Source organism: Nicotiana tabacum, chromosome 21, assembly GCF_000715075.1.
Source record: "Nicotiana tabacum cultivar K326 chromosome 21, ASM71507v2, whole genome shotgun sequence".
NCBI lineage: Eukaryota > Viridiplantae > Streptophyta > Magnoliopsida > Solanales > Solanaceae > Nicotiana > Nicotiana tabacum.
In genome coordinates, this window is record NC_134100.1 from 23,829,031 (window position 1) to 23,853,956 (window position 24,926).

At 37.2% G+C, this 24,926-nt stretch overlaps 2 protein-coding genes across 3 annotated transcripts; both read left to right on the plus strand.

Annotated features, from left to right (window-relative positions):
- The first annotated feature begins 6,728 nt into the window (after positions 1–6,728).
- LOC107825820 (uncharacterized) lies at positions 6,729–15,032 on the plus strand. The gene is made up of 5 exons (XM_075241743.1): positions 6,729–7,235; positions 7,961–8,646; positions 8,750–8,894; positions 10,443–11,006; positions 14,204–15,032. The coding sequence occupies exons 1-5, from the start codon at positions 6,906–6,908 to the stop codon at positions 14,864–14,866; spliced, it is 2,388 nt and encodes a 795-aa protein (XP_075097844.1). The 5' UTR covers positions 6,729–6,905; the 3' UTR covers positions 14,867–15,032.
- A 2,468-nt stretch (positions 15,033–17,500) lies between these two features.
- Positions 17,501–23,552, plus strand: LOC107825822 (uncharacterized). 2 transcript variants are annotated; one of them, XM_016652737.2, is made up of 9 exons: positions 17,501–17,743; positions 18,661–18,791; positions 18,900–18,957; positions 19,053–19,187; positions 19,308–19,910; positions 19,984–20,127; positions 20,198–20,308; positions 21,215–21,256; positions 22,758–23,552. In XM_016652737.2, the coding sequence occupies exons 1-9, from the start codon at positions 17,672–17,674 to the stop codon at positions 23,379–23,381; spliced, it is 1,920 nt and encodes a 639-aa protein (XP_016508223.2). In that variant the 5' UTR covers positions 17,501–17,671; the 3' UTR covers positions 23,382–23,552. The 2 variants fall into 2 exon arrangements, with proteins under 2 accessions (XP_016508223.2, XP_016508224.2); XM_016652738.2 differs by lacking the exon at positions 22,758–23,552 and adding an exon at positions 21,382–21,593.
- Positions 23,553–24,926: the final 1,374 nt, after the last annotated feature.

Here is a 24,926-nt window from a genome sequence, read left to right on the forward strand (position 1 = left end):
CCATCCCTATAAGGTATATAAGTTATTTCGGTACTAATCTTAATTTCGGATAGCTTATACCAAGTTTGCTAACCAAATAAAGTATTAAGATGATATTTAGAGCCCGTTTGGACATAAAAAAAAATTTCCTTTTTTTCAAAATCAGCATTTGCTCATAAAACTTTCAATTTTCACTTGAAGACACATTTTGAAAATTTTCGAAAATCTGAAAAATTTCAAAAAGTTATTTTTTAAAATTTTCACTCAAATCACTCATAAAACTTCAAAAACAATCCAAACTGAAATTTATATCCAAAGACAACTCTAAATTTCAAATATCATTTTCACTAGAATTTTTTTTTACCGCTGTTTTTGGAATTTTACAGTTCTTATGTCCAAACGCCTACTAAATTTCTATACCAACACAACAACAACAACAACAACAACAACAACAATGGCCCAATATAATCCCATAAGTGAGGTCTGGGGAGGGTACTATGTACGAAGACCTTACCCCTACCCCGAGGGGCAAAAGGTTGTTTCTAGGAGACCCTCGGCTCAAGAAAGCAACAAGAGACGATATATTAGTACTATCAATAGACTCATAATAAAATAACATAAAATAACATAACATAACATAAAATAACATAGAATAACAAAATAACAGCAATATAAGAAATATAGGAAATACGAAAAAGATGGAAGATATAATAATATCCAGCAGATAAATCCCTGCATCAGTAGCTGACCAGTAGCATCCTAAGACTAACTCCTAACTGGCTAATCTCACTCTAGTGCGCTGTAGAAATATTCACAATTTTTCCCTAACCTACAACTTTAATGCTCGATCCCCACAATTCCCTGTCAAGGGCCATGTCCTCAGTAATCCTAAGTCGCGCCATGTCCTGCCTGATCACCTCTCCCCAATACTTATTAGGTCTCCCTCTACCTCTTCTCGTGCCCACCACAGCCAGTCGCTCACACCTCCTCACCGGTGCATCCGTGCTTCTCCTCTGAATGTGCCCGAACCATCTGAGTCTTGCTTCCCGCATCTTGTCCTCCATGGGGGTCACGCCCATTTTCTCTCGAATATCTTCATTCCTAATCTTATCCATCCTTGTATGCCCGCACATCCACCTCAACATCCTCATCTCTGCTACTTTCATCTTCTGGATGTGTGAGTTCTTAACCGGCCAACACTCGGTCTCACACAACATGGTCGGCCTAACCACTGCTCTATAAAACTTACCTTTTTAGTAACGGTGGCACTTTCTTGTCATACAGGACTCCCGACGCTAACCTCCACTTCATCTACCCCACCCCTATACGGTGTATGACATCCTCGTCGATCTCCTGAATAACTGACCCAAGGTACTTGAAACTACCCCTCTTAGCAATGACTTGAGAGTCAAGCCTCACTTCCACTCCCGCTTCTGTCGGCTCGGCCCCAAATTTGCACTCGAGGTATTCCGTCTTCGTCCTGCTCAACCTGAAACCTTTAGACTCAAGGGCATGTCTCCAAACTTCTAGCCTCTCGTTGACGCCGCCTCGTGTCTCATCAATTAGAACTATGTCATCAACAAATAGCATGCACTATGGCACCTCTCCTTGAATATGATGAGTTAGTGCATCCATCACCAGGGCAAATAGGAAAGGGTTGAACGCAGACCCTTGGTGCAACCCCGTAACAACTGGAAAATGTTCGGAGTCGCCTCCTACTGTCCTAACCCGAGTCTTAGCTCCATCATACATGTCTTTAATCATCCTAATGTAGGCAACCAGGACCCCTTTAACCTCTAAGAAGCTCCATAAGACCTCCCTAGGAACCTTGTCATACGCTTTCTGTAGATCAATAAATACCATGTGGAGATTATTTTTCTTATCCCTGTATTGTTCCACCATCCTCCAGCTGTTGAATTTTGAAAGTGTTATAATATACAACTTCTGTACAAGGCATAGAACCATAAGATGCAGTTTCAAAATTCAGAACATATAGACTGAAGTTGCTGCTATATAGACTAATTATTCAGAACATAGAGTAACTATTCTACCAAAACAAACAAAATAAGGCTGAAGTTGTTGCTACATAACATATATCCAAAATAGAACAGTAAGATTACACGACTGAATACAACCATTAAAGTTTAGTTCTTTCAAAAACTAGATCCCAAAATATAATAGGTTGCTGCTACATAACATATAGACAAAATAAGTTCCTAAGATACTACTTATTGCTGAAGTTTGCCTTCATCTGCTGCAACTAGGAAGTTGTGACAGCATCTTGATCCTTCCACCTCAAGCCTCTAGACTTAAAACCAAGGTCAATTCCTATTGGAGTTGCACTCTTATAAGTTGAACCACTTACAATAACTCGTTGACTTGATGTTCCGGGATGTAGTTTGCCAAATAATGAACCACAATCAGTAAGTTATTTCTAAGTCATATTATAGATGAAATATGTATGAATATATACATTTAGTATTTGAGTTCCACTTGCAGCTGTGTAGATGCCAAATCCAATATTTTTGGACCTTTTTGTGCTCCTTTTTCAGCATCTTCTTTACTTGCACCCCTTCCTCTCTTTTGGCTGGTAGTTGCTTTACCCTTTGGAGGAAGTTGACTACCTAATCCTCTTTTAGTAGGCCTGATCGAATCTGCTGAACTTCGTGTTGGTTGGCTTGAGATTCTAGCTTCATTAATCCTTCTAACCCTTGTTATATCAAAACACAGAGTTTGTAGGTTGGCTTGAGCTTCCAGCTACATCAGGTTGGCTAGCACCTTGTGAGCTTTGGCTACCTTGCTGTGAAGGCATCCAATTTTCAGCCTACATAACATTGAGCAACAGATCACATAACAGTGATGGAAACAGAATACTAGATTCATATGAACAACAGGAAACATGTGATGGCAATATGAAATATTTGACAAGAAACATTTACCTTACAATATCTTTTGTTATGTCCTTGTTGATGGCACTTGGAACATGTCTTTTTCACTCCACACTTGGACAACTTTTCATATTTCTTTTTTGGTTCATCTTTGCCTTTTCTTCTATTCCTCTAAGGTCTACCAAGCATGGGTTTAGGTTTGGGAGGCTCTATCTTAGGATTGTTGGTTTCAGGCCACATCTTCATATTTGTCATAGGCTGGATGAAATACTTGTATGCTTTTAAGAAGGTATCCCTCTTATACCAATGCTCCACCGCCTGTTCAGGTTCTTTGTTTATGTGATAGTATGCAAGAACAACATGTTGACATGGAATACCCCTCAACTGCCAAGCTCTACAAGTGCAAACCTTATTAGTCAGATTAACTACATGCTTATGCAGTTCTTCTCCAATCTCAAAATCCAACATCAACATTCCAAATGACAATACATTTTCTAGCAAGCTCTTTGCTATCCTCTAACAATAGCCTTGCCATAGGTGATATATCAGATATCCAAGTATCAGCAAATTTCAACATATTCACTTGCCTAGTCATTATTTTCCTTCTAATCTCCTCCAACATAGTTATAATTGATTTATGCCTAGAAGCTAAAATCCATGAATTAAAGGTCTCACACATATTATTTTCAACAACATCACACTTGGAATGCACTTCAAAATAAGCTCTAACCCATGACTTTTTTTGGATAATATAACAAATCCCTACAAATATCCTTACCAAGTTTGTCCATTTTCTCAAGCTCCTCTTTAAACTTAATTTCATAACTAGATTTTGAGCACCTCCAAAACTGTTTTCTCCTTTTCTCTCCTTTCTATTTCTTATGCCAATTAGACCAAATATGCCTGACACATATCCTAAATTCAGCATTGGGTAAATCTTCATTCAAAGCTGCAGCAAATCTCTACACAATAATTAATTCAAATTACAGCAGCATATTACTACAATAGCAGAATACTTAACAGCAGAATTACTTAACAGCAGCAAAATACTTAATTACTTAACAAAATAACAGAATACTTAAGTACTTAACAACTGAATATATCACATTAATGAACAACAAATACCAAAATTACTTAATAGACTACTTAAGAGACAACATAACATAATACTTACCTTTTGCATATCTGTCATCACAGTCAATCCTTCTCTAGTTCCCAATTGCAAATCATCTTTCAAGTAGTTGATGAAAAAACTCCAGCTATGTTTTGTCTCCTGGTCCACAAATGCCCATGCTATAGGAAACATTTGTTGATTTCCATTCTTGCTAACAGCAACTAGAAACTCACATTTACAAGCACTCTTTAAGAAACAACCATCAAAACCTATGATTCTTCTACATCCTTCTAACCAACCTTTCTTCAATGCATCAAAGCACACATAAAAGTAAACAATGAGATTTTTTCCTGGCTCAGTTTCACTGTCCATCCTTACCCAACATGAGCTACCCGGATTGGTCTGTCTTATCATATCAGCATAATCACATAACCTTGAAAATTCCATATTCCAATCACCCATGGACTCTCTAAGAACACGTAGTTTAGTCCTATAACAAATTGTCATGCCAACATACAATCCTAGTTTGTCCCTACACAACTCCTGTATTTCCCATATCATTATGTGGGACTGCTTAGTTATTTCATCTCTGAATTTCTTTGCAACAAACTTTGAAGTGCACAACTTATTCTTGTTTGAAATATCACATTTATGTACTGGGTAGTAGTTCTTTACTTTAAAATCACCCGAATGTCTATCAATACAAGTATAACACACCCATTTGCATCTCTGTGATTTACACTTAGCCCTCACCCTATGCGGTCCATTTGGTCTCAATTTAATCTGTACCTTGTGCTCAATTGCATAATTTGCTAATGCTTTCTGAAACTCTATAGCATTCTCAAAAATCATCCCAAGTTCAAATGTAGCAACTTTACAATCAGGATCATACCTAACTTTTGTACTCCTCCTTCTTGCTGGTATATCAACACCAGGAATAGCTTCAGGATCTAACTCATCTGTGCTATCTTCACTATCAGCCTCTGAACTATCAATAAACTGCTCATCACCACCTAATTTACCTACATATCTTGAAGTCTTGTTTCTTCCAATATCCTCAAATCCCCTTTCAATACCTGCTTCTCCTAGTGGTATCTCATCTATTGCAATTGGTTTTTTCCTCTGCTTACCCTGCTTCTTGCTCCTCCTTTCAGCCCTTAAAGATCTCAATTCATCATCAACATCTGAATCATCTTCTTCAGGAAGAACATCTTCTTCTGATTCACTACTCTCAACATCTGATTGCACTCCACCTTCATTAAGATTATGGTCTGGTGGTTCATCTCCATCAACAACATTTACAGTTGGTTCAGAAAAATTGTGAGTTGGTTCAGCATCATTCAAAGTTGGTTCAATAGGCGGCTCAATATGTGGTTCAACAACATTGTGAGTTGGGTCAGTAGACGGCTCAATAGGTTCTTCAGTATTTGTATTACTCCCAGGAATTGCCCTAGCTTTAAATTGGTCATTACCACCCCCACATACTTCTGCCCCACATAAAAGACCAACATTTTCTTCGACTACTTCAGGATGACTCACCCCATGACGCAAATAAACATCCAAAATATCACCATGTTTTAAATCCTTCACAAATTCATATAATTGAAAATCAGAAAAGACTTTGATAAAATCACCATCTTTTTCCTTTTGACAATAAAACCCTTTGACAGCTGCATACCCAAGATCTTTAGCATAAGCAGACAACTCGACAACACTAAAATGGTCTTTATCGATAGCAACAACAAAGGCATCTAATTCCCCTTTGTATATTGGGATAGGTTGCTCGATAAATGTACCCCTGTGGTGAAAGCGAGTTAAATATAGTCATCCTCCATAATGTTCCCTTACATAAGACGACAAGGGACCAACACAAAGGAAAACCCCAGAAAAACCCTAGCTTTATCAATAACTTACAAATAAAAAGCCCTAGCTGTAGCAATAGAAAATAAGGAGAGATTGGACCTTGAAGCGTTGTAAATACGGTGATAAATCAGTGGAAATACTAGATTCCAACACCATTGACCAAAAGAAGAAGAAGCTTAACAGTGGTAGGACCTTTCTTCGTTTTCATCGATGGTAAAAGGAATGGTGGTAATACGTTTAGATCGTTTGTTTAGGGCTAGTTATTTGTATTTTAGTGGAAATAACACTATATAGCTGAGGTGGACAAAAAATGATGTGACACGATTTATAATGGTTACTTTTGCCACGTAGACAGAGATTGCAGAACACTTGGTTAATTAATAAGCCAGCAAAAAACGTGTCTAATTGGTATGAGAATTGCCTAAGAAATGTGTGTAATTGGAAAGAGGCTTAGTTTAGGTGTCTAAGTGAAAGATCGTGCCAACTTTAGGTGTCTCCGTATGTATTACGCCCCCTATAGTTGTTACAGCTCTGGATATCGCCTTTGTTCTTATACAACGGAACCATTGTACTCCACCTCCACTCTTCAGGCATCCTATTAGTCTTGAATATAATATTAAATAACCCAGTAAGCCATTCCAAACCTGCTATACCCACACACCTCCAAAGTTTAACCGGAATTTCGTCTGGCCCGATAGCTCTGCCCCTTCTCATCTTACACATTGCCTCCGTGACCTCATCGACCTCCATGTCCCTACAATAACTTAATTCATGGGGACTGTCGGCATTCCTCAATTTACCTAGTACAATATCATGATCCCATTTTTCATTTAGAAGTTTATGAAAGACCTCTCTTAATTTGGTCATCCCCTTCGAAACTTTGCAATCATCATCTTTTATGCACCTCACTTGGTCCAGATCCGAGCTGTCCTCTCACTTACCTTAGCGAGTCACAATAACTTCAGCTTCCCGCCTTTGTTCCCTAGTTCATCGTACAGACGAGCAACTATTACAAAAACTATTACAAAAGAAGAAGAAGAAGAAAAATAAAGTTTGAGCAAATGGCAAAATCTTCACCGGGAAGAGATGATGAAAATGGTAACGAAGAAGGAAGCAGTTGGACCACAAGACCCGTTCCCAAAAAACGGAGAACTTCGGCCGCCACTCTCTGGAGGTGGAGGAGAAGATGGGAATACAATGGTGGAGAAGGAGGGGGCAAGATATTATCGGACTCAAATGATCGTGATAAGTTGGAGGGGGCAAGAGGAAACGCAGATCCTGATTTGGATCAGGACTCAAGAGGAAACAAGTCACTTGCCATGACGTTATCTGATCCAGATGTGTTGGATTGCCCCATTTGCGTCGAAATTCTCAGCGTTCCTGTCTTTCAGGTATCTTCTTACCCTATCCTTTACTATTGTTTTTGGAGTTGTTTGGCCTGAAGTTTCTCTCTTCAGTTGAAATCACTAGCTGCGCTACTGATTATGCATTGTAGTACTAAACTTAAGGAACTTTCTGCCTAGCAAGTGTTTGTTAAATTTCCTCTTACAACTTGCTCACTGTTTCCCTCATTCTTTAACAGTATTGGAGAGTCCTATAAGTGTGGTTGAGGTCTTTTTTGCCTTCACTTTTCCCTGCCAGGATAGCTAATTCTATTTGTTTTGTCTAAGAGTTGCAGAACAGATATACTATAGGTTTTTTTTTTTCGATATATATATAGTGGTGATCAGTTTGTAGCTATGATGCAACAGTATACCAAACTTTTTACTGTTTTGAGCATGTGTAAAAGAAATTATTGAGCCTTTTGAACTAAGCCAGAACTTTACATCATGAGTTTAGGGATGTAACAACTGTTAATAATATGAGAGGCTAAATGTTGAAGTTTAAGTGCATGTATTGAGCTTTTTGAATCAAACAAGAAGTTAAGGCCATGTACAACAAATGCTAATACGAAGAGCATTTTTCTTTTTCCCTATTTCTAAAGCTGTGTACTTTTAGTGATCATAAAATTTAGCAGTGGGCAACGTGAATTCGGATTGCATTTGCAAACATTCGAACTGCTTACTACGAAGATATGTTCTCTGACGTATTTCTTTTTCCTTTCTGGGCTAAACAGTGTGAGAATGGGCACATAGCATGTGCTTCTTGTTGCTTCAAGATTGCTAATAAGTGTCCATCATGTTGTTGTCCAATTGGATATATCCGTTGTCGAGTTATTGAAAAGGTTCTAGACTCTGTGAAAGTCTCATGCGTGAACAAGAGGTTTGGTTGCAAGGAGATTCGGAGTTATGGTAACAAAACTGCCCATGAAAATGCATGCATCTATGCGCCTTGTTCATGTCCTTACGATGGCTGTGACTTTGTGGATCCTTCTACAAAGTTATATGCACATTTTCGTGACAAACATGGTTCTTTGGCAGAGCACATCTTTTTCAACACTGTCCATCCCATTTATATTGAAAAAAATCAAACTTACCAAATTATTCAAGAAAAGACAGAAGGAATTATTTTTATCATTAATCATTCTACTCAAGACCATCCTGGTAGTGCTGTCAACATTATCTGTGTTGGACCAGCTTTGCAGACTAGAAGGTTCCGTTACGAGCTTGTAGCAACAGATGGGGAGAGCACTTTTAAACTAGGATCCATTGCAGAGAACGTCCCAAAATGGCCAGAAAATTTTCCTTTGAAAAAATATCTTCTGCTCCCAAGAGATTTGGTTGATTCCACTCTCTCTTTCGAAGAAAGAGAAGTCGCTCAGTTGAAGTTGGAGGTCTTCATAGAGCGTGAATACATCTTCTGAGGTAGCACTGTTTAAGAAAGGAGTAGTAGATATTGATGTACATATTATTATGATGAAATCTTATCTGGCTGAAGAACTTTTCGTTCATGTTTTACTCTGTAGTTGGTCTGTTGATGCAAGTTATGTTGTCGATGCTGCTATTTGGAGATCTGCATTAGCAGATTGTCTAGCAAATGCGAGCATATGGCTCAACTTTTTGGATGCTATCTATCATGAATCTCCTCACCCTTTTGTGATGAAGCAATATGTAATAGACAAGAAGGGGATGAAGTATAGTATTGTAGAGTAATCCCAAACTTGTTGATGTATGAATAACCATTATATAATATCTCTTTTTGTGCAGAAAAAAAAATCTGCATTCGTGCTATTATTTTTACTTTGTCCCTTCTTTTGAAAGGCTATTCCTCACTATGTTTGAGATTGTTATGCTAGTGCTAGAATTGGTCAATGAAGTAGTAGGATGAAAATCATTGGAGACCAGAGTTTAATTTCCAGTAAAAACAAAATTTTACTATTTGTTTTTTTATCTGTATAAGCCTTGGTAATAGAGTTATTTGGTACTTATATTGGTGGAAGGTAGCAGATATCAACACAATAGTCGAAGCACGATCACAATAGAGTTACTCAGTACCTATATGTTAGGTAACACAGCATAACTTATTTGGACAAGATTTATATCACTTGCACAACTACTTAACCATTCCAAGTGAAGATGATATCCTTAGAACAGGCAATGCAAAGTATTCTACAGGGATCTACAAGATTTTGTTCATAACTAGCAAAATAAGAATGTCTCGGATTTGTTATTTATTTTCTAAAGATGTCATAAAAATGTAAAATGTAGCAATTCACAACAATCGTGATGCATTTCGCTCAACGTTCTTTTGCAACTTAAAAATAACATAAACATGAGTAAGAAAATACAATATCACAGTCTTGGTGACTTTTTATAAAGGCGCTTTTAATTACGCAATTTTCTTGATATGTTATTCTCTCCTCCTCTCCAAAAAGAATGATGGGATTCTGACCAGAATCAACGAAATTAAATTTACTTTAATGGATGTTGATTTCTTGATTTATGGAGATTAAATGTACCTATTTATTTGTGAATAGCATTTGTGTCCCTCAATTACTGATAAAGTTTAATTTTGGTCATTGTTAAACATGACTCAACACATTCAACCTTCAATTGATTAATGTACGTTCTTTTGGTCCTTTTATGTAGGAAATATATTATATTTAGACTATTTTACAAGTATGTTTCCCTCAAATATAGAGTAATAGTACAAACTTAACATAACACATGCGCAATTAAATGGTGGAAAAATCAATATTTCTAGAAAAAAAATTGTGAATTTTCATAAGCAAAGGAATTAAAAGTGTACATTTCAAGTAATTGAAGGTTAAATATATGTAGTCAAATATCACAAGAATAAAATTAGAATTTTTAATAATTAAGGCACCAAAAGAGCTATTAACAAAGATTAAATAAAGAGTGAGTACTACTACAAAATATAGTAATTTTTTATATAGTTAAACGTATCTAAAAATACTTGAAAAAAAGAGAGAGATTGTAACGAACAAGTCTTTTGCAGTAAATCCCGGTGCAGCATTCAAATTTCAAATTTCAAATTTCACATTTCCCAATTCGATTTTGTTTCCATGTTTAACAAAGCAAAAATAAAAAATTTCCTTTTATATAGTAAAAAAGCTAGGTATAAATATAAGATCCCTAAATATAACTGGGAGAAATTAACAATAAAAAATAGAAAACCGAGTGAGCGAGTAGAGCTGAGTTAACTCGTTTCTCCTCAAAAGAAACAAAATGAAACGAGTGAACCATAGGGCATTATCTTCTTGCCAAATTAGGTCAGAAGAAGGAGAAGAAAAAATGGTGAGATTTTCATTGGGAAGAGAAGAAGATGATAATAACGAAGAAGGACCCAGTAGCCGACCCGTTCCCAAGAAACGGCGAACTTACGGCGGCACTTTCTCCTGTACCGCCGTTAATCGTCAACAAGAACAACAAGAACCAGAACGCCGTTGTGAAATTGAAGAAACGGCTATTGAAGAAGAAGAAGAGGAGGAAGAGGAGGAGGATATTTATGAAGAGGAGGATTTTGTAACTGATGAAGAGCGAGAAGAAGAAGAGGAGGATTGGAACCCGGAATCGGAACCCGAATCCGAGGGAATTCCAGATCCTTTTTTAAATAGGTCTGCTGATGCTGTGGCAGTATTGAATCCGGATCGTGATTTGGAGGGTTCGAGAGTAAACGGGTCGATTTCTGTGACGTTGTCGGATCCGGATGTGTTGGATTGCCCCATCTGCCTTGAACCTCTCAGTACTCCTGTCTTTCAGGTCTCTCTTCTTTACCTTATCCATTACTATCGTCCTTTATTTCTGTGTATATATGATATATTTCTGTATATATATGATAATTGTGAGATCTAGAGAATTCTTAATTTGCCCTAAAATGTTTGGGAAGGAAATGGATTTTCTCAGAATTTTTTGCTTACTTTTCACTTTCATTGCTAAATTCGGCTCGTTCTCCGCTACTATTTGTACATTTCGCCTACTTAGAAGTGGTTGCAAACCACTAAAGCCAATCAAAATGAGAGATTTTTAAAAAATAAGTAAAAACAGAATGAAAGACAGTTCTAAATTGACAAGGACGAGCTTTTTCACGAAGAAAGCCTTGCGCCACCCTGAATCAATCAAAAGCTTATTGATTTAATTGAAGGAAACTAAGACGATTAGCATAGATAGCGTACAAAGAGAATCTAGTTCCAAGGTATTCCTTTAATTATTAAGTGTTAAGGGGTTTATGAAAGTAGAGTGCTCAAAGTTTTTCTATTTTATTTTTTGGAATTAACCTCTCTATCTCCATACAGTAGGGGTAAGGCTGCGTATACACTTACCCTCCCAGACCCCACTATGTGGTATATACTGGGTTTGTTGTTGTTGTTGTTTTTGTTGGAATTAAATTTGAATAAAGGCATGCCCGGTTCTGGACAAAACTGCTGGTCTTACCAACATATCCTTTCCCGATAGACTTGACGTTCTTCATAGGCAGGTGGGGGTATAAAATCTTCTCTCAAAAAGAGGCAGACCAGACCATGTCTATTTTTAGTAGAAAAGTAAGTAAAAAAAAAACTAGTAGAGCGAAATTGTAATGGGATTTATAAGCTGACCTCACTGATTTGGGATTGAGGCACAGTTGATTCATTGCTCTAAAAGAGGTGTAAAAGTTACCTGTTTTAATAACTTATTTGAGAAATGGTTAACATAGTATTGCACTGAAAAGGCATTGCACAATAAAAAGTGCATTACAGTGACAAAGCATATAAAAACTGAACCTTTTGAAAACGTTTAGTTGGGAGAATTGCTGACAGAAGGATGACTGCTTTAGTGATTATGTCATCTTGTGGGATATATGTAGTTCAAAGTTATGAAATTTCATTCAACCTGGAGTTTAACTTGCCGGTATAGGTCTTTGTTTCTTTCAAGTTAGAGGAAGCAATGGTATGTGATGGAGTATAAAACCACACTTAAAAGTAGGTAGATTACTGACTACCTGCAGGCAGGTTCAACCAGTATCTGTGGCAGGTTAAATTCTTTTGCATCGCATGGCTAATTGGCCTTTGATTTCAAGCTTATCAAGCGGGTTCCTCTCTGATTAGATAATACAAGTGCATGCCCGTCAATAATGGGGTTCTTCTTCTTTCCACATTTATTCCGACTAATCCACCACATCTAACTTTAAAACACTCTCAGAATTTCATCTGAACAGAAATACAGTAGGATGCGGTGCTCTAATTCATCTATTCTCCAAGTTTTGTCCTCCCTTCGAGTTGGAGGTTTCTGTTAGTTGCAACTACCATTCTCTAGGGATAGTCTTCTGTCTTTCTGAAACCATTCCTCTACTTTAATGTGTACAGCCTCAACTTTTGATGGAATCTCAAATAGTTATAAACTAAGTTGCATTCTCCATTACTTATGTCTGTTGGGGTCTTCCTTTGGCGTTGAAACCACTTTTGAATCACTGTGGGATATGGGAAACGTACCAAAGTGGCCGTTAAGTGCCATGCCAAACATTTTGCTAGGTGCTCTTTTCTTTCCGCTGCAGTATCCCCGCCACTGTGGAGACTCTGATCTCCTTCTCCGGCTATTTTTGAATAGTAGCTGCCTCTCTGTAGGTCTTATGGGAGGCGTTTGTTCTGCCCAATTCCTTTCCCCAGTAGATTTTTCCAAAACTCTCGACTGGCGGAATCCATCCAAGTAACCCACATTTGTGTCAATTTCCAGAATGATCACGGCCGATCTGTTCTCACTCACCAGGATTTCAGACATATCTGCCAAAAATATTAAAGTTACGAATCACTATGTATATTTTCACTTTTCTACTCAATTTTCTGCACAGGCTCTATTGTCCTACTGCACATGCTTGAAAGCATCACAAAGCCATCTCAGATTGTCTTCAACTACCTTTATTCTGGTAGTTGGTCTCCTTCCTCTTTCTACTAGCATGTATCTGTTTGAGCAGACATCACTTATGTCGGCTAGCTCAAAAGTTGTTTCTCCTCCATGGAAATATGTTTGCCTCTCTATCACCCCTTGCAATACAAGCCCAGATACATTGTTTATTTTTTTAAGTCTAGGGTTAAGTTACTTTATCATGAAGCTCTGTTCTTGCAAATGATTTGGCGGTGCTGGAGTTTTTACTCTAGAAATATCAGCTCTTATTGATAACAGAAGTCCAGTCAAAGCAGGTTACACTTTCAGCATTTCTTAAGAAAAAGATTAAGAACTTGGTTTATCTTAAGTTCTTACAGATTATGTGGATCCGTTGGTGCTTGTTTAGAAATTCAAGGCAGCTAAACTGTGAAATCCAGTAAGCAAAGTGTTTGAAGTCTGTAACTGTTTAGTATTCTTTTGTTGGAGATATATGGTGATAGAAGTAATGTACCTAGGCCTGTTTTTAGAACTCTTATCTTATGCTGACTGATAAGACCGGATTTTAAATGTAGTTACTGCAATGAAAGGCATACAAAGGACTGAGATTCTGACTCAGAAATCTATGTCCTTTTCCCTGCCAGGGTGGTTAATTCCTGACTGTTTTGTTTAAGAGTTGCAGAACAGCAATACGCAGTTTTTAGTCTAAGGTAGAATATAACTTATGGTGTTCAATTTGTGGTTAATCCAACAGCTTATGGACTTTTAATGCATGAGCCTGTCTAAAAGAAATTATCGAGCCTTTTGAACTAAGCAAGAATAAGGCAATGGCTCTAGGGATGTCACAAAAGCTATAACAGGAAAGGCTAACTATTGAAGTTTAAGTGCATGTATAGAGCCTTTTGAACCTAGCAACAAATTAAGACCATGACTTGGGTTGTATCAATTGCTAATACAAAATGCTTCTTTCCCCCCCTACTTCTAGAGCTGTGTACTTTTAGAAACCTTGAAGTTTAACAGTAGAGCTGGCATCTGCAAATATCCAAATTGCTTACTAAGAATATTTTCTGACATTTCATTTCCCTTTCTGGCCTTAAATATAGTGTGAGAATGGGCACATAGCATGTGCCTCTTGCTGCATCAAGATTGCTAATAAGTGTCCATCATGTTGTTGGCCAATTGGATATAACCGTTGTCGAGCTATTGAGAAGGTTCTAGAATCTGTGAAAGTCTCATGCATGAACAAGATCTATGGTTGCAAGGAGATTCTGAGTTATGGTAACAAAACTGACCATGAAAATGCATGCACCTATGACCCTTGTACATGTCCTTGCTGCGACTTTACGGCTGCTTCAACAAAGGTATATGCTCATTTTCGTGTCAAACATGGTTCTTTGGTGGAGCAAATCGTTTATGACGCTCACCATCCCATTTATGTAGAATATCATCATACTTGCAAATATCTTCAAGAGAGGACTCAAGGTATAATTTTTATCATCAATCATATTAGTTACCGTCTTGGAAGTGCTGTCAATATTATCTGTATTGAACCAACCTCAGAAAAGAGAAGGTTCCGTTATGAGCTTGTAGTAACGAATGGGGAGAGCTCTTTTAAACTAGAATCTGTTGCAGAGAGCATGCCAAAATTTTCACAAAATCTTCCTCTGAAGAAGTTCCTTCTGGTCCCAATAGATGTCGTTGATTCCAGTACTAAGTTGAAGCTGGATGTCTTCATAAAACGGGCTGAATACGCCTCCGCTATTTAAAGTAGTTGCAGATGTTGATGTATCATATTTTCATGATAAAATTTTATCCTAGATGAAAAAGAACTATATTCATTTATGTTTTATTATGCCTTGGCCTGTTAATGTAACATTGCCTTGTAACTTCTCCAGACATTTTATGGCATGAGTTATTGGGTCTGTGCTACTATTTTGTGGGATTTGCGTTTGTTGTTTTGTTTTAACTTTCTCCCTTCTTTTGAGAGGCTCTTTCACATAATGCTAGAGTATGGTATATTTGTTACTTGGGATAGATTTGTCCCTCTTGTATGCCATTTTGATGTCTTGGCCGTGTTGTGGCGTACCCCGATTATTTTATCGGGTGCTTGTTATCTCCCACCAACATAATTATCGAGTAGCTCTGTAAATAAAGCCTTAGACAATAGGAAGATAGGGCATATCATTGAAGTTTATGCTGAGATTTGAACTCCTTGTTTCTCGTAGTCCCTGATATCTGGCATCTTCTACTTCATAGTACATTGTTATGCGTTGCTCTGATTTGCATCTTGCTTATACTCCAATAAAAACAACTAACCCAGCGATCATATTCAAGACGTCATTGACTCATATTATTTGCCGGTTAATTCATTTTTTATTCCTATTAAATATTGGTCGGGTCGGATAATTTATCCGTTTTTCATTTTTCATTAATCACTTTCGACCCGTTCGTTTGCCATCCCTAATTGTAATTAAGAGAATATTTAAACCATTAGCAGTTGGACAAAGGGAGAAGAGGAGGTTCTCATTTGATTCTACAAAAAAAACAAAAAACAAGTACACTAGTAAAAAATTACTCTAATGGCATTGATCATTGTTCTTGATGAGGGGGACCCACAAGTGAAAGGACAATGCAATACAATGTCAAATATGTTTTAAAAAATAATACTAGTACTAATAAAAAAACAAAAAAGGAGAAGGGGATGTAGTTTCGGTGAAATATTCTTATTAATCACATAAGATTAAAGTCCTTATTGTGAAAGAATACTCCCCTACTGTACTACTTTGGGAGCTCAACAATATTTTATTTGACTACGATCATTTAGTCACTCTTATGACCTATCTCTTTTTATACACATGAGAGATTAAAAGATCTAAAAACTTCGTTTTTTTTAAATTTAAAATTGTAAAGAGGCATGATGTACAAATAGCACGTCTTATCTCCATCCCGAATTGAATTTTGTCTATAATATGAATAATTTATATTTACTGTCAAAGGCGAGATTAAATTTAAACTCAATGGTTTTAGTGCTAATGTTCTTAATACATAACTCATTTGTGTATTTAAAATAATAGGTTCAAAAGTTAAAATTTATTAAATTTTTAGTGATTTCACATAGGGGTGTACATAGGTCAGGTTGGTTCGTATTTTACAATTACCAAATCAAATCAATTGTGTCGAGTTATTAAATCTAATAACCAAACCAAACCAAACCAATAAAATTTGGGTTTTTCACTCTCGGGTTTTCTTGGGTTTTCTCGGATTTTCGGATTATTCGGGTTTTTTCGGTAAAATCTTCGTAGAACAAAACATATAAATTGTTCTCAAAATATTTCTTTAATCCTAGTAAGATACAACTATATAAAGTATTTTCCAAGAAAATAATACAAAATATGAGATGTGTCATGACATTATCCTAAAATATTAAACAATAGACAATAAAATTGTGTAATATAAATATTGCTAATTAAAAATCCATAATAAAAATAAACATAATCTAAAAGTACTAAGTCATGCTAAAATAAGTAGACTAATAAGGGAGTATTAATTACGTGACTAAACAAGAAAAAATAAAAATAGGTTATGCATTTTTATCTAAATTATTGCAAAACGAAAAATAGATATTCAATACATTCACGTTCGTAGTATTGAATTGAATGTCTTTTGTTAGCATTAGTATTGATTTAATTTTTGTTTGGGCTTTTGTTAGCATTATTTAATTTACTAATGTTAATGGCTATAAAACTTATTGGAATTAACATTTAAAAGTTCTAAGTCCAACCTTGAAATAATACCTTAAAAGATAAGATTAAGAATTTTTTAAGAAATATTTATACATTACATCACAATAAATATATTTATATATTAAATATATCTAAAATATCTATATATGTAATGTCGGGTTGGTTTGGTTTCGGTTTGACTTTCTTTAGTTAAAACCAAACCAAACCAATAATGGTCGGTTTTTTTTCTCAACACCAAACAAAATCAAACCAAACCATAGTCGGGTTTCTTTTCTCGGTTTGACTCGAATATCGGGTTGGTGCGGTTTATCGATTCCCTTTGTACACCCCTAATTTCACATATACATTAAAATAATAGATTTAACTTAATCTGTCAAGCTATGCTACTATCCATTTCATATGTTCATTTTATTCTAATAACAACGAATATCCTCAAGTACTTTTAACTGAAAAAGAGCACTATAAATAATGTAACAGAATTTAATTATCCAAATGTATATGAGAGATAGAAAGAGTAATAAGTGCAGAAGAAAAAAAATAAAAATAAAAACATAAAACTCTAATCCGTTCTTTAAAAAAGAAACAGGCTAAGCCGGTGCCCCGGTTGTACCCTTCCTCTTCCCGAGTAAAAAAAGAAAAAAGAAACTAAAAATAAGCAATTACGCAGAGAACCTAAAGGTACAACCCTAATCAGCACAAAAAATTGCTGAACGCCTGAATTCCCGTACGCCGACGAACTTGCCCCTCTCGTCGACGATCAACTTCTGTCTTCACTCAATAGCTGCCGGAACCCTAGTATCCGTTGTTCGGATTTCCCTATAAATCGACATGGTCGAGGTTGAGGCTTCTCCACCTGATCTCAACAACGAAACCTCTCCTCCTCACCACACAATTACAATGGTTTCAATTCTCAATTTCACTTCCATTTTCATTTTGCTTTTTAATTTTTTGTTTTATACCTCATTGTGTTGTTGCTATGAATTTTGTTTCATTGTTTTCGTCGAAGTGTAGCATCCACTTGTTATTCATCATTTTTGATCATTTGGCTCTATCAGTTTCTCTCTTTTTGTGTGATTTTTCTATTGCATGCTAAAGCGAACAGCTATTTAACACACACAAACACACACGCACTCACACACATTTGGCTTTCTGTCTGTTTCCATCTGTTCCTCTGTGTGTGTGATGGTGTGTGTGAGTTTGTTGGTGTGTATAGAGAGAGTGTGTGTGATGTCTGTGTTAAATAGCTGTTCAACTTTAGCATGCAACACCAAAATCAGTGGAATGCTTTGTTTTGAGTACTAGCTGGAGAAGAATGAGGTAATTTCACTTGAATTGTCCAAGTGAACTTGTCTTTAAAGTAATGACAATATACTGTCAAATTGCAGGAATCAGCCCTGGTGAGCTGTTTTGTATTGGACTATCATCATATTTTACTCCATTACATGGCCTAATAGCATGTCATTCGCAAAATGGGATGCACTGTTTTTTAATGAAATTGACAGTATGAAGAAACTGACATTGCTGAATCTGTATGCATATACTGCAGTCTAACGTGCAGTCATGTTTTCAGCTGATGCTGTAGTTTGGGGCAGCATTGCATATAATGGTTGCATTTTTTAGAAGTGGTGAATTTGTTCATTTGCTGTACAGTCAAAAGAGTTCAAGTTTTCTGAATCTATGTGCTTTGCTATCATCTTCCTGATTTGACTCGTCTAACATTCTTGTCCTGATGAAGATTTAACATACATGTTTTCTTGTTCTTTTTAAGGGTGAATTGGTATTATAGATATCTAAATTTTTCCGTCTGTAATTTTAAGCTGCCTGGTGAAAGAGATTATGCAATGGGAAAGAGGAAGGAGCAGGATATTGGTGAACCTGAAGGGAGCAGAAAAAAGAAGAAAAAGCAAGTTGCCAATCCTCGTCCTGCCTGTTCTTGGGTGCACTTCAGGTAACATGTTCATATGAGTAGATACCTTATCCATTATGAGTTGTTTATCTATTTTTCCGCTGCTTTTGAAATACTATTTTCTGCTAACATCGAAAATGTTGTTTTCAGCCGTGACTTTATTAAAGAGTATAGTGCTACACATCCTGAATCTTCAGGCCTGAAAGCTGTAAGAATCTATGTTTATATTTTCACTATCAGATGCATCATTGTATACCTCTCTGTTACACACGAACATGTTAATGTGAGAGCATTACTTTTTAGGCCACAAAGGCAGCCTCAGATGCATGGAAGCTGATGGGTCCTGAAGAAAAGGCAAAGTACACTACTCGTGCCCGTGAAGTGTGGGATAAGTACCTGAGCTCGACACCAGCCCGCCCTCCTAAGCCAAGAAGACAGGTCAACCCCCCCTCTTCCAGGCTTTTCTTTCTTTGATGAGGGAGCTCGTAATGCAAAGAGCGCTGGATATTGTTGTTGGCTTCTTTATGTTTAACTTATGCTGATGGCTTACTCATGCAGACCAAACTAGTTACGAGGTGCTCCCCGGGCCGCTTGCTAAATGTCTTGCAACGGCTCACGCCGGACCAGAAGGAGGCCGTAAAGAGCATGGGCTTTGGTAGCATCCTTGGCCTCAGATGTCGAACTCTTCGAAGAAGCTTGTGTCTTTGGCTATTGGAAAGGTTCAATACTGTAAGACGCAGCTTGGAAATCTGTGGTGAGAGGATACCTTTAACTCCAAGAGATGTGGAACTTGTAATGGGCTTGCCTGCTAGTGGGAAAGATGTGGTGAACTCAGGGTCTGACGAATTAATTCTAGAATTGCGTAAGAAATACAATGCGACCAATCGTGGGATTTCTGTCCGTCTTCTGGAGGAACGACTTGCAGCTCCGGAAGCTGGGGAGGATTTCAAAAGGTCATTTGTGCTTTATGTAATGGGCACTCTCGTGTGCCCAACTGCAAGGCTGGACGTAAGCCCCTCTTTCCTCCACTTTTTGACAAATATGGATGTACTCCATCAGTATAACTGGGGCAAGTTCTTGCTTGACCGGCTAGTACGGGAGATATCTCGCTTTCGTCAAGGGAAGCAACGGGCAGTTGGGGGCTGTCTTTTGTTCCTCCAGGTAATTGTGAATGACGTGAGATGCCTATATCTGATTTATTTAGTGGTTAACTGACTCTTTCATTTGTTTTCAGCTATTTTACTATGAGAGTGTTGCTGTTGGAGCAGCGTATGAATCGGCCCCTGTAGCTTTTCCTTGCTTATTTTCGTGGGGTGAGGAGGAGATTAGTGAGAGAGAAAAGCAAGAGAAGGAACTTGGTGGTTATGGCTCAGGGGAGGTACATTCCAATTGTCTGATTTCTTAAACAAACACGTTCTCGTATTATTCCACTTAATTCTCTCATGCAGGTAGTGTGCAAGGAGAGAGGACTTGGGATGGGGTCATTTGGATACAAAGCCCAAACTGATTGTATGCCATTGAGAGCAGTGGAACAAGTACAAGAGCTTTCTCATGCACAGGTATAGCCGTATAGGAGGGGATATGGTTGAGTAATTTGTTGTTCTCTTGTTCAAGTAACCAGTTAGGCTTATAGTCTTAAGTCCTGGGAAATTCCTGGTATGAGCTCTTGTGTCCTGATAGATTCATTTATATGGTAGCTTGCATATATAGGAACTTCATAAGTAACATCTTGTATTCCCGGCCTCTAGTTTTGACTAATTATGATGCTAGATTTGTTTGAAATCTCTAGTTGGGCTGATAGCTGCCTAGGTTTGGCAGCCTTATTTCTCAGTGACTGTTGGCCTATTCAAATACAGTTTAACAATGGAAATAACAGCTAAATACTAAGGACCCGTTTGGCCATAGATTTTGCCAAAATAAACTTGGGTTTTATTTGACAAACATATGTTTGGCCATAAATTTTGCCTATATTTTGGCAAAATCCCAAATCCCAAAACCACCTATTTAGCTGATTTTGGGCCAAATTCCTCATAATACACGTGTTTTTCCAAAATAAATTTGGGAAATATGTTTTGAAAACATATGTCCTAACACATTTTCATCTTCAAACCAAACTTCAGCCAAATCAGATTTTTCAAAACAAATATGGGAATCTATGGCCAAACGCTAGCTAAGTCTCTCATCTTCTTAACAATTAACAAATCAAATTAATTACTCTGCGGAATGACAGGAGAAAAGAAAGTACGTTAAGAAATAAGATCAACGTAAAGCTGATAGACAAAGAGAAGGTTATCAAAAGAATGCAAGGTTTATGCTTACATCAGCGTTCCCACAAAAGCTTTTTTCCTTTCTTCCTTATTTTTGTGGGGGTTGGATGAAGGGAGGCTGGTATACCTTGGGCCTCAACTCCAGGTTGCCATGATGTGGCTTCTTTCCACCCTAATATTTTTTTATCTACTTGGCAGGACATGGAAGATCAAGAAGATGAGGATACCTTCATAGAACAGGTGATCTGCCATCTAATTCTTGTTTCTACTAATTAAAACATTTTTTATGAAACTTACTAATTAAAACATTTTACTCTAAACTGAGACCAAGAATGAGCATGTTTGCTATTATTGTATTGGCACAGGACTTACTTCGATGACCCAGAGGCAATGATAATCTAAGTTGCTCCGGCACGGCAGCTTAGGTGTCGCACCGTGTTGACACGACACTAGTATTGGTGTGGGAATGGGATCCGTACCGGATCTGGTTAAACAATTTTGGGTACTTTGACCACGACAGATGGAAAATTTCGAGACGAGATACAATTTGATTCCCGAAATCAGAATCAAAATTAGGGTAAATTTAAAGAGAATAGCATACCTTATCTAGGAAATCAATCCTTTACTTATCTTCAACTTGAGAATTAAAAAAAATCCACACTTTACAAGCTATACGTAAGTATTCCACAAAATTTCTCATAATTTAGAGATATTTTATATTTTATTTTCTCGAATTATTTTTTGTCGGATCCCCGCACCCGTAGCTGTACTAGGATCCGTATCTTCGTATCTTAGAATTTACATTTCGAAGGATCTGACCTCTAGATTCGCACCCGTGTCGGACACCCGCACCCTCGTCCGAGCAACTTAGATGATAATGAGTTGTCGTTAGATATTTAGCTGGTGTCTTGCTCAACTCATAGATTGAATTACTAATGAGAGTAATGATGAATAGGAGATCCAAAACCAACAAATAATTTTGCTATACCCACATACATGTGGATTTCATCTTGGCAGCAATAAACTAATTGCTGCTGTATGTGGGATATTTCCAGAATGATTTTATTGATGTCTATGTGGAAGTGCGAAAGTTGTCTTTTCTGCTACTATATTTCATGGTTAGATTAAGACGGTTTGACGTTGTATTATCTTTTTCGATAAGAACTTCAATGTTGTAATATCATGTTTCAAATCTCAGAGCCCTTTATAGATCTAGACATTTACAGTTTTCAGCCCCCAGGGCTTTGATCTAGTGGTAAAAGCTCGAACGCATGATGTATGGGTTAGACGCACGTCACGAGTTCGAACCTTACTGGAGACAAAAGCCTGCAATTTAAGTGGGAAGGATAAAGGGGATCCTCCGAGAAATCCCTGAGGGACGACAAAATCATGGAATTTAAGTGGAGTAGGGTAGAGGGGTGGTCCCATCATCCACCTTGTTTCGAATCGTGCCCCATTGGCTGGTGGTAACGAGTTAGGGACGACAAAATCATGGAATTTCTTTTTCTTCAGAGCCTGATAATGAATGGTGGTGTTATGTTTTTATATGCTCATATTTCCGGGAACTTGGTAACGAGTTAGGGTAAATTTACTTTTGAGGATCTCTGAGCCTAAGAGGCTTTCACAGTCATCTCTCTCTCTTGGTCTCTCTTGCTTTTTCACTAAAATCAGTTTGCATGATATACGTTATTTGAAATATTCTCTTGACATTGTTGATCAAAATGGATTTGCCGATCTTCAGGAACATGCGCACACATATAGCATCCAGAGGAATGACGTCTGTGCGGAGGTTAATGTAGTTGCTGATTCAGGCCCAGTACCTTGTGCAAATATGAACTATGGATGCACAGAAACTGTTGATTACACAAATAAAAGAGATCATGAGGAGGCCTGCCCCTATGCACCATGCCCGTGCCCTCTCCAGAACTGTAATGTTGTTGATTCCCCCAATTTACTCTCAATACATTTTACCAGTAAGCACTGGGATTCTGGGAGACGCTTCAAGTATGATTGCCCATTGCGTGTCTCGTTGAGCAAGAAAGAAACTTTCCTTGTTTTACAAGCAGCAAAGGATGGGGTCCTCTTTCTTCTTACTAAGGGAACACAAAGTATAGGGCATACGATTGTGATTACTTGTATTGGTCCAAGCTCATCAAAGGAATGCTTCTTGTATGATGTTGTATCAGAAAGAGGAAGCAGCTCTCTGAGATTGAAATCATTCACTCGTAGTCTTCCAGGTAGGATTGAAGGTTTACCTCCAATGGATTTCCTTCTGATTCCTTTTGCTCATCTGGGTTCATCTGGGCAGCTAGATTTAGAGGTTTGTATATGGAGCTCGACAGAGCTTGGATCAGAGGGAGCATGAGTGGCTGTAATATCACAGCTTTATTTGTATAATTGTATTTGTTAGAATGTAAGAAAATGTGATTAATCAGCATGTTTGGGAATACATCCCAATAGAGACTTGCTGCACAGGGCAAGCGCTTGTTTAATTATAACCGGAGGAAAGGATAAGGTGCAGGAAAATTATCGATCATATTTTGTCCATAGAACATTACAACTTTAGAAGGGGAATCTTGGAGCAACGGTAAAGTTGTCTTCGTCTAACCTATAGGTCACGGGTTCGAGCCGTGGAAGCAGTCACTAATACTTGCATTAGGTTAGATTGTCTATATCACACCCTTTGTGGTGCGACCCTTCCCTGTACCCTACGTGCCGCTGGATGCCTTGTGCACCGAGCTGTTCTCAGAACATTACAACTTTGCTATCACGGAGGGGGCAACCTTGTTAGTGTACTGCGATTTAGGGAGTATTCTAATTTCTAATTGAGTGTCTTGGCCGTTGGTGTTTGTCTCTAATCTCAAACCAAGGCGTTGCAAAATTTTTTTGAATGTTTTCCAGTATAACACTGAGCAGTACAATAGCAAGGTTGAAATTAGAATTAGGCACCTTTCCTGTTCCATGTAAATACGGTTATCTATCTGATCTTTATAATTTTTTGAAGTTTAGGTAAGACATTAAACATAACATTGAATTAGAAAGGTAAAGGAAACAAATTATAATTACTTCTGACAAACAAAGAAAAGAAAGAAAGGAAAATAAGAGAAATAAGGAATTATTACAGATGACGGAGACGGCAATTTACACACTCGGGGGAGAATTAATAAATAACAGGAAAAAAGCACATTCTCATCATCTCATGCACTTAACTTTGGGGTAAAGTGTACAAATAGTCTTCAAAAATAGATAATTTTGGATTTTTGTTCGCGATTACCTCATGGCAGAACTTCAAATTTGACAAGTGTTCCCCTCGCTTGCCCCCATGGTAGGGGATGTTAATGGTTTGATTCTGTCGGTTATTTTATAAAATTTATATCGTACAATTTTTCGGTTACTTTATTTTGTCTAACAAAAATTATATTTTTTCAAAACCATCCCAGTCATTTCGGTTTCTCTTCTGTATTGATACAATAAAGCGTCATGTAAGAGTCAATAATAAAAGTTAGACGCAATAAAATGCATACTTTGCATGGCAGAACTCTCTAGACATTTTTACGTTTAAAAGGTGATGAAACAAGTAAATTTGAAAGATGGCCAGAATAAATGTGAGGTCCATCCCACTATTCAACAGCAGCTTAAACAAAATAAACAAAGACAAAAACATTATAAATTAAATGAATGATAAGATATTAATCAAGTTGAAACTCAAGAATAGAGTCTATTAGAAGATTAAGTATCTAACAAGAAAAAATCTAAATCATACTAGAGAAGAGATATCTAACATCATGAGCTTGCTACTCAAGATTGCTGAAATACCTTGCGGCTTACTACTCAAGATATTGGAACTAATTTATTAGTTTCAATAGGAATAACAAAATAGGCTTGGAAGTTTGGACTGTAGGTGTTAATT

What these genes read in the sequence shown, in the direction of transcription:
- LOC107825822 (XM_016652737.2), top strand. Translation starts at nt 17,672, where the DNA reads ATGGTCGAGGTTGAGGCTTCTCCACCTGATCTCAACAACGAAACCTCT. An exon ending in TGTTCTTGGGTGCACTTCAG is followed by an intron (nt 18,792 to 18,899) that starts GTAACATGTTCA and finishes TGTTGTTTTCAG; the next exon opens with CCGTGACTTTATTAAAGAGT. An exon ending in AAGAGCTTTCTCATGCACAG is followed by an intron (nt 20,309 to 21,214) that starts GTATAGCCGTAT and finishes TCTACTTGGCAG; the next exon opens with GACATGGAAGATCAAGAAGA.
- LOC107825820 (XM_075241743.1), top strand. Translation starts at nt 6,906, where the DNA reads ATGGCAAAATCTTCACCGGGAAGAGATGATGAAAATGGTAACGAAGAA. An exon ending in TCAGCGTTCCTGTCTTTCAG is followed by an intron (nt 7,236 to 7,960) that starts GTATCTTCTTAC and finishes TGGGCTAAACAG; the next exon opens with TGTGAGAATGGGCACATAGC. An exon ending in GAGCGTGAATACATCTTCTG is followed by an intron (nt 8,647 to 8,749) that starts AGGTAGCACTGT and finishes TTTACTCTGTAG; the next exon opens with TTGGTCTGTTGATGCAAGTT.